At 37.8% G+C, this 14,392-nt stretch overlaps 1 protein-coding gene across 8 annotated transcripts in view; it reads left to right on the top strand.

Annotated features, from left to right (window-relative positions):
- The window catches only part of CACNA1E (calcium voltage-gated channel subunit alpha1 E), a 412,651-nt gene that overhangs the window by 270,231 nt on the left and 128,028 nt on the right, over positions 1-14,392 (top strand). For all 8 annotated transcript variants that reach the window (XM_072648472.1, XM_072648471.1, XM_072648470.1 and 5 more), the window contains 3 exons: positions 594-683; positions 7,055-7,264; positions 8,336-8,448. In XM_072648472.1, coding sequence (XP_072504573.1) covers positions 594-683; positions 7,055-7,264; positions 8,336-8,448 — 413 coding nt within the window. The remainder of the gene's footprint in view (positions 1-593; positions 684-7,054; positions 7,265-8,335; positions 8,449-14,392) is intronic.

Here is a 14,392-nt window from a genome sequence, read left to right as displayed (position 1 = left end):
GCAGGAAGATCTCCAAGCTACATAAAGTACTGAGAATTGATTCTGGGAGATAGTCTATTCCAGAGGGTGTGATGTGTGAGAAGCAGTAAGACTGAAGCCCAGACTACGTAATGAGCATGCAAAATGAACAGACCATGACAATATGGCACAGGCTGAGGCTGCCTTTTAACGGTCAGTGTGGATTGCCTTTTGATCAATTAAGGCTGAGTGACTGGTATTGATCATGAGGTGCTGAAGATGAATATATCAGTGATACTACTGTGCTTGTTGTATATAAATTTTAGATAGCTGAGATTCTGGAATTTGGGCAAGAAATAAAGGATTTCTTTTGCTCTAGACATCTTAGTCTTGTATTCCCTGCCTTATACTCATAATTGCGTCAGGAAAGATGGTACATTATAGCCTCCCTCAGGAGTGGAAGCAGACATAATCTCATGTTAGAAAGTAGTAAGCTAAAATCTCATGCATAAGGATAGAAAGAATTAGACATTTGTTAATTAGAGTTTTTGAAGATATAATGGTTTGAATTTGGACAGGATATTTTAATTATACTACATGATCACTTAGTAGATTTCTCTTTCCTTTCAATGTAGTTCTCCGAAGGGCAACCATCAAAAGGAGCCGTACTGAGGCCATGACTCGTGACTCAAGTGATGAACACTGTGTTGACATCTCCTCTGTGGGTGAGTTGAATCACACAGTGTTTTTTTATTCTCCCAAATTTCAATAAAAAAAATCTTATCTTTTGAGAGAACATTGGAAGAAAAGCTGAAAGGAAATAGAATCATGTGGGGGTAGGCAGGTGGGTAGCACCATAGGGATTTAATATCTCCTAAGTAAAAATGATTTAAAGATGATAAAAATGGATTCAGGACATTGTCTTTGAGAAATATACTATCTCAGGGCTAATAATAGAATCCACATTCCACCTACAAATTAGATCCTAACATATATTTTAAGGATATATACCCTTCCATATTGATATGTTTATAAAACCCCCAATAGGGAGAGTATTTTAGAAAAACATATTGAAACCATGTCTGATCCTAGGCCAATAAGGTCCTGAAGTCATTTGTTTGTCTTGAATAAACACCCAAAGTAATCTATAATATAATGTAAAATTATTAAACCAGTTCCTATTGATGAATAGAGTCACTCCCCCAGGAATTTTCCTCCAGTCCTACTAGGAAACTTGTCTAATGGACAAGTTTTTCTACCTTATTGAATTGGGAAAAAACTACTACACTATGGTTTAGATGGATAGGTAGATAAATAACCATTGAGAATTGCCCTGGAGAAAGAGTGGAAAGATAGAAAGAAAACATTTATTCATATGTCAATCATCAGTAATCAATAAACATTTATGTGACAAGCAACATGGTAGGTGTTTATCCATCCACCTGTCTATCCCTCTATCCATTCATTCATTGATCATTTATTGATACTTGCCATGTGCAAAACACTGAGGGGAATAGTGGAATGAGTAAGACATGGTCCTTGGCTTCAAGTTATTGGCAACCCATTGGAGAAGAGATGAAACCACTAACGTGAAGTAGGTTAAATGCATTAGAGAGGCAAAAAGTGGTATGGTATTTCAGAAGAGAGAGAGAGAGAGACCATTTCATTGGGGTAGACAGAACCAGAGATAGTTTTATCAAGAAGGTGAATTTTGATCTAGAGGATGTACAGGATTTTCACAGTGCCTCCCTCCCTCAATTACCTTGCATTTAACTACTTTGAATTTATTTTGTACATGCTTTTATTTGTACAGGTTGTTTCTCCCAGTAGAATATAAGCTCCTTCTTGATTGATTAATGTGGGAAACGTAATATGATGAGAGAGAGAGAGAGAGAGAGAGAGAGAGAGAGAGAGAGAGAGAGAGAGAGAGAGAGAGAGAGAGAGAGAGTTGAATGTATTTGATCAACAATGAGTTGTCCAATTTGGCTAGATCATAGGATGTATAAAAGGCTATAAAGACTGGAAGGAGGGAGGCTGTTTATGGCTTTAGACACTATACTAAGCAGTGTTGTGTAAGATGATTTGGAGAAGGGAGACAGGAAAGGGAAATAATTTAAGAAGTTATTATAGAAACTCTAGGCAAAAGATCACCTGTGCACAACTACAGTGATGGTGGCAGAAATTAAATTTTGGAAGTTGAATCAACAGGACAGTGGATGAAATATTCTTTTATTGGCATGTGGCAAGGATGTTGATGAAGTCACAGATGATTTTAGGGTTTCAATCGTGGCTAATGAGAAGAATCATAGAATTATTACCTCTCAGAGTTGGAGAGGTCTTCATAGGTCATCTATCCTTATTTATAAAAAAAAAATATATTTGACAATGCATCACATTTGTGGTAGAAACAATATCTTGATCCCTCTGCTGCAGTTTAAATTATCCCCAGTCAGGGACACCAAAAACTATTGGGATTTCATGATGTATTCTGGTGTAGCCATCTCAAAGAATTCAGTCAGACCACCTCTAATCCAAGTATAGGTATTTGTTGAGATTGACTCCTCTAATGAAGTGGACCAAGTTCCAGGAGAAACCAGCAATTTCAGAGAAAGTAAGATGAATTTTTTATATGGTAAAGATGCAATGACATAACAGAAGTTATGAATATTAAAAAGTTAGATGGGTTTTGTTAAGGGATTAGGTAATGGAAAGGAACCCAGCCACAACACCAAAAAAAACAATTTTGGGGGGTATGTATATATGAAATGATATTATAATGAGTCTCTCTACATCATAAAGTTACTCTTGGTCAGTTCTACTGACCTACCTACTGTGCAGGTGCCTACTTAGGGAAAGTCCTTTCTATTGTTTTGGAATCCACATCCTGCTTGGGCATCCTGGTGGTGCTACTTTCTGATTGGCGGAGTATCGTGGTCCTGTCTGAGACCAGATGGATGTGGTAGTGGTTGAGCGCATGGACGCACCTGCTGTCTCTGTGGAAAATATGAGGAATGGTTCTGGGGGCAGTGGCTAGCTAGAGGTAGTGGCTGGGATCCCATCACATGGACGTGACTGCTGTTTCTGTGAGAAATATGAGTTCATGGACACATCTGTTGTTCTAGTGAGCAGTGAGGCATATATATGAAGAAGTTAGGAAGTTGAGTGGGGAGATTTTTCTTGAAAAGATATTGAGACTCGGTTGGCTCAGGGGACTAAAGACTGAGACTTCTGACAACACTTCATTATCTTCTGAATACAAAAAAATAGTCATGATGAGTTGCAGGGGGTGCTCTGATGTTTGGCTGGTGGATTGAATTGGATAACTCAAGACAAAGGACCTTGACTCAGTTGAATCAACTCTAGCTGTTCTTAATGCCAGTCCTTGTTGAATATCTTTCTCCTGCTATGGCGAAGTAAATATTTTTTTGGGATGAGGCTAACTAATGAGGCCTATTCATTTAGGATGAATGACCTATAAATGCCTCATTTTGTTCTAATATCAAACCTAGACCACTAGGAGACTTGTCTGAGGAAGACCTAGCCCAGAACATATTATATATGTAAATGATAATACAGCCTTTACTTGAAGAAGTCCAGTGATGGAGAATTCACTTAATCTTTATTTAAGGTTAATTTGGAGGATTGTTATGTGGAGGAAGGGTTGTATTATTTCTGCTTGGTTGCACACGAACTAGGTAATAATTATAGAGAAAAATGTAGGTTTACTATAAGGAAATAACTGTGAGGGGTGACATTGAGAGGGAATGGGTTTCCCCAATAGAGTTCTTTAAGCAAAGAGGCAGTATGATATATTAAACATAGCTCTGGATCTGGAATCAGAAAACCCAGTTTCAAATCCTGACTCTGTCAGTAAGTGCCTTTGTGATCTTTGGGAAGTTGTTTAATCCTCATAAGTCTCAGTTTCTTCATTGTAAAAAGAATGTTTGGATTAGTTATCATTTAAAGTTCCTTCCATCCTAAAAGAAAAGGCTGGAGAAGTACCTCCTAGAACTATTGTAGAGAGGGTTCATATTTAGGGATAGATTGAACTGTATGGGCTTGGTCCTTAGATGGAACATAGTCTCTCTGGGAGCATGCTCCTTACCTGCTTAGTCTTCTTTATTTCTTCATGGTGACACTGGATGACAAGCCACAAGTGAACAAATTCAGCTGCTTAGTTCCTGGGCTCTGAACACCATGCTTTACTCAGATTCTCAGCCAGACCAAAAACACCCAAACTTGATTCCTCTCTTTGCATTTACTGGAGTTGGCAGTTAGACTTGCATCTGTCAATGTTCGATTCCAGTGTCATTCAGGACAGATAGAACAATCCAAAGCCTTGGAACAAACTGAATCCAACTGATCAGTACAAGCTACTCAGATGATGTGGATTGTAGAAAACGAAAAAAAAGAAGGCCCTGAATTCCAAATGAAAATTATCTTTTTTCAGCTGCTGAGAATGAAGGTCTTCCAAAAGCCATCTGTACAATTCTACACATAATTAGAAAATGTTAGCAATTTTCCCTCATGTTGCATGAAATCACGTTGAGTTTAACAGATGAATAAAGATGTGAAATTTGAAAACAACAAAAAACTCTATGGGCTCTGAGGCCCCTTCCAATTTTAAGATTCTATGAATAGTGCCATTAACATAAATATAGAAATGAAAAGGAGGTTTTATTCAGAATATGATGATTCCTTTTGAGCCTGATTATGAAGGTTCATATGGGTGGAGACTTGTAGTTGTAAATAGGGAACTAAAACCCTCCCTTCCCCCAAAAAAATCAAGGATAGATTTTGGAGGATTGCCCAGAAGCTTTCAATGTCCCACAGGTTGTTTCAGGATGCCCACTAAGGTGATATTATTGTGTGGCTAACCCTAATTTCATGGATACCCTTCGTCTCTTTTAAACTAAAAGGAAACATAAAGTCATGGGAATGGATGAAATCATTGAGAATTTATATATAGAAAAGAGAGATTAAGGCAGAGAGTAGAAACTTGCATCACTTCGGGATACTTTTTTAAAAGAGGAGGGAGAAAAGTCAGCAAAGAAAATCATGGAGCAGTCAGAAAAGTAGGAAAGAATGACCCATGGAAAGATGACTCATGTCCAATGACATGGAAGTGAGAACACCAAAAACAGATTGTCATTAGTGTTAAATGCTTCAGAGACATCAAGAAAGAATGAAGACTGAGGAAATAATCTTAGAGTAAATAGTTAAGAGAGAGCAGTTTCAGTAGAATGGACATCAGATGGCAAGGGTTTGAGAAGTAAAAATTTCAAGAAGTAGAACAAAAGTAGTCTCATTTCTCTATGTTGGACTATGAAATTAAGGAGAGGGATGGGTCAATAGGTAGAGGGTATAGAAAGTTTGAAGAAATGAGAAAGGAGAAACCTGGATATGTTTGTTGGTGCAAGGGAAATAGTTAATGGAGAAGTAAATTGAAAATACAAAAACAAAGAAGAGAAAGAAAAGAAAAAAGGAAAATGTTAATGAAGCAAAGACTTGAAAGAAGTGGGAAAGATGAGATCCAGAGCAAAAATTGGAGAGTTGCTTTGGAAAGAGGGAAAATTATTTTTTCTTTGAGAATAGAGAGGAAGACAAGATGACAAACTAAGAAGCTTTGTATTGTGAAAGAAAGCATCTTGGGGGAGCCTATGTCAAATAGCCTCAGTATTCTTAGTAAATGAAAAGGCAAAGATCATCTGTTCAGGGGGAGGGGGAGGGGTAGAATTGAATGCTTGAATCCTCCATTAAGAATAAAAGTTCAGAGCCAATAGGAGAAAAGTAAAGGATTTCTGAGCCTTCACCTTATTCTCTATAAAGTACCTGTTACCCTTATGTCATGGGAATTTGTCAGGTCTATTCTTAGGTTGTCCAAAAATCGTGGAAGCCATACTCTCCAGAGGTAGCATCAATAGTCAACATTTCTATGGTGCTTGAGGTTCTTCATAGTTCATATAGCACTGTGTCACCTACATCGTTTCATTTGAGATTTATAACAAACTTGGTATTTAGATATTAGATAGGCCCAGGTATTATTAACTTCATATACTGATGAGGAAATCAAGGTTCACAAGTCAAGGGAAATGTTTATGATAACATGGCTTCTAAAAGTAAGATTCAAATTAAAGATGTCCTGACTCCAAGTCCTTCAGCACATTTGCTATATCACTACTTCTTTAAAGCTACTTGATGTCTCCCCTTTAGTTCTCAGGTAATAGAGAAACTCCAAGTTACTATCTTCTGATAATATCATTTTTTTCTCCTAGGGACATTTTGATATAATGGATAGAGTACTTTGTTGGGGTCAGAAAGACCTGGCTTCAGTCTTCACTCTGAAATTTAATAGATCTATAATGATGGGCCAGTCATGAAAATTCTCTGAGCTTCAATTTCTTGATCTATAAAGCAGGAATAAAATACCCTTGGCACTGTTAAAAAGTCCCCTGAACTTGTCTTCTTGAATTGGCTTATTTTTCAGTAACAATGGACTCAGAATATGGAGTAGGTCCTGAATGTGTCAAGGATGAACCCCCCACTCCCCACCCCTGCAAGCTGACATAATTCGTTATTTTTACCCCAAGCTAGACTCCTTTTGTGTCCATGGGAATCAAGACAGGCACCAGGCACTTTCTACCTGACTGAGAAACTGTGCAGCTAGAACCCTTGTATATAAGCAGACTATCATATCCTCATAGTTTAGCAGTTCCCAAGGGAAAAGAACGTGACTTTTGCTACCTTACTTATTCATGATTTGTCTTTCTCTTTGGGAGAAGAATAATCCTTTTCCTACCCGTACTGTTCTTTCCCTCCTCCCATACTACTGCCCTTTAGGAAGAGATTGCTGCTCCTCCTCCTCCCTTTATTGCAATTGCATGAATATTCAAGCTTCTTTTTGAATTGTGAACTCCTTGCACCTGCAATTCCACATACAAGTTCATTTCTCTTGTAAATCCAGTTGCAGATTTTTATGAAGTAGTATAAAGTTCTAAAGTTCAAATGAGACAATGTAGAACATAAACTTAAAAATACATGTCTATCATCTTCATCATCATCATCATCAATTCTCACAGTTTTACTTTTCTTTCAGGTACTCCTCTTGCTCGTGCCAGTATAAAAAGTACTAAAGTAGATGGAGCCTCTTATTTCCGGCATAAGGAGCGGCTTCTCCGTATCTCCATTCGTCATATGGTCAAATCCCAAGTTTTTTACTGGATAGTCTTGGGCGTGGTAGCTCTCAACACTGCCTGTGTGGCTATTGTCCATCACAACCAGCCCCTGTGGCTCACCCACCTCCTCTGTAAGTGTAATGTGTCTGGATTCTGTAAGATGTTGGGCTTTTTGATGTATTAATATAAGATCATAATATGGACCAAAAATCTACCCAGTTCAGTATTCTGTCTCTCTCAGGGATACCAAGGAACATCCTAGGAGAAAACAAGATATTTACCTTTGTGATGCTGTCCTTAAAGATCGTGGGTTTATCCTGCACATTGCCAACTTCTCTTTACCAACTGATCAGCTAAACTACTCCCTGTTCATATTTGCCAGATGATATTAGCTCTTCCAAATAACATTACCTTTTTTGAATAACTCAATATTCCCAATATCTGTGATTTCATACATGATGCACATCAAGACCTTTCCATGTCAGGGCAGACAATTCAATGAACTGCAGAGGACAAAAAATTCACCAGCTGATTATCAATCCTTTGGGGATGAGCCTTTCCATAATTCAATTACTCTTTAACAACAGGCATAAAATTCAATTGATGTAAGGGCCTGTATCAGCTTGGTAGGAAGTGCTGGGATTGCTTTGGAGCACCTAGAATCACCTCCATCCCTAGATGAAGCCCAAGAGTGTACCTCACTCTAGGAGAGCCTTAATGTGAGGCTAATGCTGCAAATAGCAGGAACCAAAGACTAGGAGGGGATATATGTGAGGGGAAAGGAGCTCCCTTGAATCATATAGTAGAGGTGACTACCTATAAAAGCCTATGAGTAAGACCAGGTCTGAATGCAGCATTAAGTATTATAATATATCCTTAAGTCAGCATACTAGATGGCCTTCCCTATTTCTGTTCTAAAATTAAACTATCTTTCAGAGGCTAAAGATACATCCATTTGTTGGATAAGAAAAAGCTAGGTTATTCATTGTCCCCTGAACTCAACTTCTGTTAGGAAATTCCACAGACAAATTAGAACCATTTGTTGGGCCACAATCTGAGCCAAGTCACATCGACTGGTGTTGAAGTTTCAGTCAGTGGGTGGGAATATTGTTAATTGGGGCCATTAAGGCAATGTGTAAAATTGTTGATAAAGGAATAGACACTATCTGCGTGTGTAATGGCACTTGTTTTAATCATTTCAGACTATGCAGAGTTTTTGTTTTTGGGGCTCTTCCTTTTAGAAATGGCCCTGAAGATGTATGGCATGGGGCCACGCCTGTATTTTCATTCATCCTTCAATTGCTTTGATTTTGGGGTAAGTGTTTTTGAAGCCTGTCTATTCCATTTGTATCAATGTCAGCAGTGTGGATCAGTGGTTTATAGCATTGACACCTGAATTTATGAAATGAGAATGACAGTTAACTGCTTCTGGGGAGTTGGAGTAGAAAACATAGATCAACCATTTTATTTCTTAACTATTTGATTTGGGGAGTTAGGAGTGGGAAGAGAGGGAAATATTGTCTAGGAAGCCATGGACCGTGATTTTTATGTCTAGGGAAAACAATACAAAATTTACCAAATTATCTTTTTTAGGCAAATTCAACTGCAGAAGTGGGGGAGGATGGAGGCATTAGGAACTGTCCATTGGGGAAAATGGAGGCTCAATGACATTGACTTTTATAGGTAGAAACCACAAGATACTGTGAAGCTACTGGTTGGGGGCAGGAAAAAGGAGTGAAGGAAGCAGCTTCTAGTAGCTTCCTATTTTAAGTGAGCATTCAATCAATTAATCAATAAACATTTATTAAATGCCTACTATTTGTCCAGCCCTTTATTGGGTACCAGAGATATAAAAACAAATGGGAAACAATCCCTATACCCAAGGAACTTCCGCACATATATACTCATATACATATGTATATACAAAAGAATTATATGCAGGAGAAATATAAAATAATGTAAAGTATTTAGGAAGATAGGATGCTAGCAGTTGTGGGGATCAGGAAAAGATTCATGTAAAGGCAGGGTTTGATGTCTGACTTGAAAAAGGAATTCCATGAGTAAGAGGTAAGGAGACAATGCATTGCAGGCATGAGAAAGGGCCATTGTAAAGTAAGAGATAAGAGAAGCCTTGCATAAAGGTCAGAGAGGAGGTCACTTTGGCTGAACCTACATCCATAAAATGAATAATGGAAATGAAGTTGGAAAAATAAACTGTGGTCAAGTTATGAAAGTCAATGCCAAATAGAAGCATCTATATTTGATACTTAAGGTAACAGGGAGCCATTGGAGTTTCTTAAGTAGAGGAATGACATAGATAGATTTGTACTTAAGGAAAATCACTTTGACAATAATGTGGAAGATAGATGGGAATGGGAAAAAATTTGAGGAAGAGAGGCTGTTGCTGTAATCGGAGTTAGAAGTGATGGGGGCCTGAAATGAAGATGTGTCTGTGTTAGTAGAGAAGAGCTGGATGTGAGAGATATCGTACAGGTAGGAAAAATAACATCTGACAAATATTTGGATGTGGCAGGGGATGGGGAGACTGGTGAGAGAAAAGGAAGATTTGAGGACAGTGTGGAATTTATAAACCAGGGAGACTGGAAGAATGATGGTACCTTCTACAGAAATAGGAAAATTTGGAAGAGGAATGGGTTTTGGGGAAAAGATAATGAGTTCTATTTTGGACATGCTGAGTTTGAGATGTCTCTGGGACATCTAGTTCGAAATGTACAATAGATATTTGGTAAAATGGTATCACTGCCCTCTCCAAAGTTACCAATGTTCTCTTAATTTCCAAAGGTAATAGCCTTTTCTCAGTCTTCATCTTTTTTGACATCTCCATATCACTGGAACTGTTCATAACCTTTCCCCCCTGAACACCCTTTCCTCTCTAGATTTTCCTGCTGTTGCTCTCTTCTAGTTATCTTCTTGTTCTACAGTTTTTTTCTCAGTATCTGACACAAGTTTTTCATTCGTGTCATACCCAGTCACTGTGGATATCCCCTATGGGCCTCTTCTACCTTTTCTCTATTACTATTTTACTTGGTGATCTTATTTCTTCAACTCCCAATAGCTTAATTTTTATCACTAAGCAAATAATGCCCAGATATACACCTATATACATACATACATATCTATATATGTATATATAAATATATCTATCATCTATCTTTCTACCTACTTTTCTATCAATCTATCTACCTCTCTATCTAATCTATCTTTTCATCTTACCTGTCTGTCTGTCTGTCTATCTGTCTGTCTATCTATCCCTCTATCCATCTATATGTCTGTCTATCTATCTATCCATCTATCCATCTATCTATCTGTCTGTCTGTCTGTCTGTCTGTGTCTGTCTACCTATCTATCTACCTATCTACTTATCTACCTATCTACCTATCCTGTCTCAGTCTATCTCCTGAACTCCTGTTCTGCACCATTCACTGCCTCTTAGACATCTCAGACTGAATATCTCTAGGGTATCTCAAACTTAAATATGTTCAAAACATTGTCTTTTCCCCAAAATGTTTACCTCTTCTGAACTTCTGAACTTGCAGGCACAGTCATGCTCTCAGTTGCTCAAGCCCACCCACAACTTTGGTGTCAGCCTGAACTCCTCAGTCTCACTTAGCCCACATATTTAATAAGTTGACAAATATTGTCATTTCTACCCTCGCAATATCTCTTCTGGGTAGCTAGGTGGTGCAGTGGATAGAGTGCCAAGCCTGGAGTCAGGAAGACTTATTTTCCAAGTCCAAATCTGACCTCGGACACTTACTAGCTGTGTCACTTTACTTTAGGCAAGTCACTTTACTCTGTTTTCCTCAGTTTCCTCATCTATAAATTGAGCTGGAGAAGGAAATGGCAAACTATTCCAGTGTCTTTGCCAAGAAAACCCAAAATGGGAGTTGAATACAACTGAAATGATTGAACAAGAATAACAAATATCTCTTCTACATGTTTCCCTATCTTTTCCCACACAGACTCCTGATCTTCTCGCCTTAAGTCTCCCCCCACTCCAATCTATCCTCCACTTAATTGCCAAGGTGATTTTTCTAAAATATAATTCTATCCATGTTACTACCATGCTCAATGAACTCCAGTGACTATTACTTTCAGGATGAAATATAAACTGCTCTGTTTGCAGTGTAAAGTTTTCCATAATGTAACACCTTTCTACCTTTCCAGTCTTCATACATTTTACTCCTCTCCATGCACTCTGTGATCTATTTACACTGGGTAACTTGGTATTCCTTCAAGATAGCAGTCCTTGTCTATGCCTTTGCACTGTCTGTCTCCCATTCTTAGAAAGTTCTGCCCCCTAACTTCTGAATCTTTGTTTCTCTGGCTTCCCTCAGTATTTCTTCAGCTTAAATCCTACCTTCTGCAGGAGTTCTTCCCTGGTCCCATCAAATGCTAGTGCCTTCTCCTCTGAGATTAGTTTCCATCCACTCTATGTATATTTTGCATGTACCTCGTTACTTATCCTTTTTCCCCTCTTTAGAATGTAAGCAGGGCCCAGGACTATTTTTATGCCTTTCTTTTTTCCCCTCACCATTTAGCAAGGTCTGGTACATAGAAAATGCTTAATCAATGCTCAGTGACTAATTGTTTAAGCTCAGGGAAGACTAGAATGTTCTCTCTCTCTCTCTCTCTCTCTCTCTCTCTCTCTCTTTTCACATGTATGTTGTATGTGTATATGTCAACATCTATGGTAACTCATGAGAAAGAGCATGGAAAAAGATGATGAGTGGTACTAGGACAGAGCCCTCAGGAATCTCCAAGGGGCATCATATGGAGCATGATCAAGAAAAGGAAACTTAGAAGAAGAGGTCAGACAGAAGAACCAGGAGAAAGTTCACAAAAACCTTAGTATAAATGAGGAAAGGGCATTGCATGGTGGCATATGCACCAGAGAGGTTTAGAAGAATGAGGCCTGAGATAAGAGCATCAGATTTGGCACTGAAGATATAAATGGTAGCCTTGGAGAAAGAATTTTCAGTTAAATGATGAGATCAGTAGCCAGACTGTAAAATGTTGAAGAGAAGAGAGAAAATAGAGATACAAAATGGGCAACTTTTTCTCCCTCCAGTTTTGATTTAAAAAGGGAGGAAAGATATAGAGGAACCTTCTTTTTGGGGAAATCTGAGTCCAGAAAAAGTTTTTTTTTTCCAGGATGGAGGAGACACGAGCATATTTAAAATCAGTAGAAAAGGGATAAGTAGATAGGGAGAGATTATAAATTAGAGAGAAAGAAGTGATGATTATAAACAGGGGGAATAGGATAGAGGGAAATACAGTTAGCAATAATGATTGTGAAAAAAAATTTTAAGTGAGTTTCTCTGATAAAGGCCTCATTTATCAAAAATATAGAGAACTGAGTCAAATTTATAAAAATGAGAGCCATTCCCCAATTGAAAAATGATCAAAAGATATAATGTTTTCAGATTCAGTAATCAAAACTGCCTATAGCCATATAAAAATACTCTAACTCACTATTAATTAAAGAAATGCAAATTAAAACAATTTTGAGGTACTACTAATGGCTAATAATGGCTAATACAATAGCAAAGGTAAATGGCAAATGTTGGAGGGGAATATGGGAAAATGACACATTAACGCACTGTTAGTGAAGTTGTGAACTGATTCAACCATTCAACCATTATGTAGAACAATTTGAAACTATACCTAAACAGCTATAAAACCATGCATACCCTTTGACCGAGCAATATCACTACTAAATCTGTTTCTCAAAAGAGATAAAAAGAGGAAAAAATCCTATATACAAAAATACTTATAGCAGCTCTTTTCTGGGGGCAAAAATTAGAAAATGAGGGGATACCTATCAATTGGGGAACGGCTGAACAAAATGTGATTATGATGGAATACTCCCCTACTATAGGAAATGATAAACAGGATGCTCTCAGACAAACCCAAAAAGACTTATATGAGCTGATGCAAAGTGAAATGTACTGTACCTAAAGTAACAGCAATATTGTAGGATGATCAACTGTGAATGACTTCGGTATTCTTAGTAATACAATGATCCCATACAACTCTGAAGGCCTTAGGATGAAAAATGCTATCCATCCCCAGACAGACAACTGAGGGTGTCTGAATACAGACTGAAGCATACTTTTTTTGCTTTATTTTTCTTGTGGGTTTTTTTGTCTGTTTTCTTTCACAACATGACTATTATGGAAGTGTTTTGCATTGTACAGCTTATCGAATTGCTTGCTTTCTCAATGAGAGAGGATAGGGAGGGAGGAAGGAAGAGAATTTGGAACTCAAAGTTTTAAAAATGAGTGTTAAAATTGTTTTTACATATTACTGGGGAAAAATAAACCACTAAATAAATTTTAAAAGGAAAAAGAGAGAAGTGATGATTAAGGGCACAATCTATTGGAGAAATGAGATCAAGGGCACATGTAAATGGGTTGGACTTGGCAAAGAGTCACTTCAATGTCAGAGACTAAAGGAAAAGAGGAGGGAGTTGGGAATAAGGTCAAGGGATTGTGGAGGAAGACATGGGAAGAAAAGGGACTGCATAGCAAATAACCTTAATTTTCTCCACAAATTACAAGGCAAGGTCCTCAGCTGAGAGGGTATAGGTAGGGGGAGATATGGGAAGCTTGAAGAGAGAAATAAAGATTTGAGTTGCTTCTGTAGAAATTGAAAGAGGAAATCAATTAGAAAAAGATCCAGGGTTGCCTTGATGCAATGAATGCCCCGTTGAGGTTAGAAAACATAAAGTATTATCTAGTAAGCACAGTTTCATTCAGCATCTTATGAATATGAGGGAAAGAGGCAGATGATGGGAGTAATTTGAATCTGAGATTCTACAAGGCATGAGTAATGATAGGTTGCAAGGGTAAGGGATTTGCGAGGATAGAACATTGTGGAGTCAAATTGGTTAACTACAGGGTTGAGTTTTAGAAGGAAAAAATGTAAAGTAGGGGTATTGTCCTGAGAAAGTCTGGAAAATTTGAAGGTGCTGATAAAGGTGAATAAAAGGTTTAGGAATAGTGAGATGTATAGAGAAATGGGATGTTAAGAAATTATAGTAAGATACTTGAGTGTCAGAGTTTTTGGACAAGGAAGTGAAACACTTAGGGTAATGATAGATAACATTTAGGGTGTGACCATTCTTTTGGCTGAGATAGAATGGAGGACTAAGTCATGATATCTGAAAAAACTAAGGAACTAGATGAACATGGTGTTTGAGGTAATAGTACTATGACTATTGAAGTCCTCTAGGG

Source organism: Notamacropus eugenii, chromosome 2, assembly GCF_028372415.1.
Source record: "Notamacropus eugenii isolate mMacEug1 chromosome 2, mMacEug1.pri_v2, whole genome shotgun sequence".
Lineage (NCBI taxonomy): Eukaryota > Metazoa > Chordata > Mammalia > Diprotodontia > Macropodidae > Notamacropus > Notamacropus eugenii.
The sequence above is the reverse complement of the archived record's forward strand: the minus strand, read 5'-3'. Positions and strand labels throughout refer to the sequence as shown.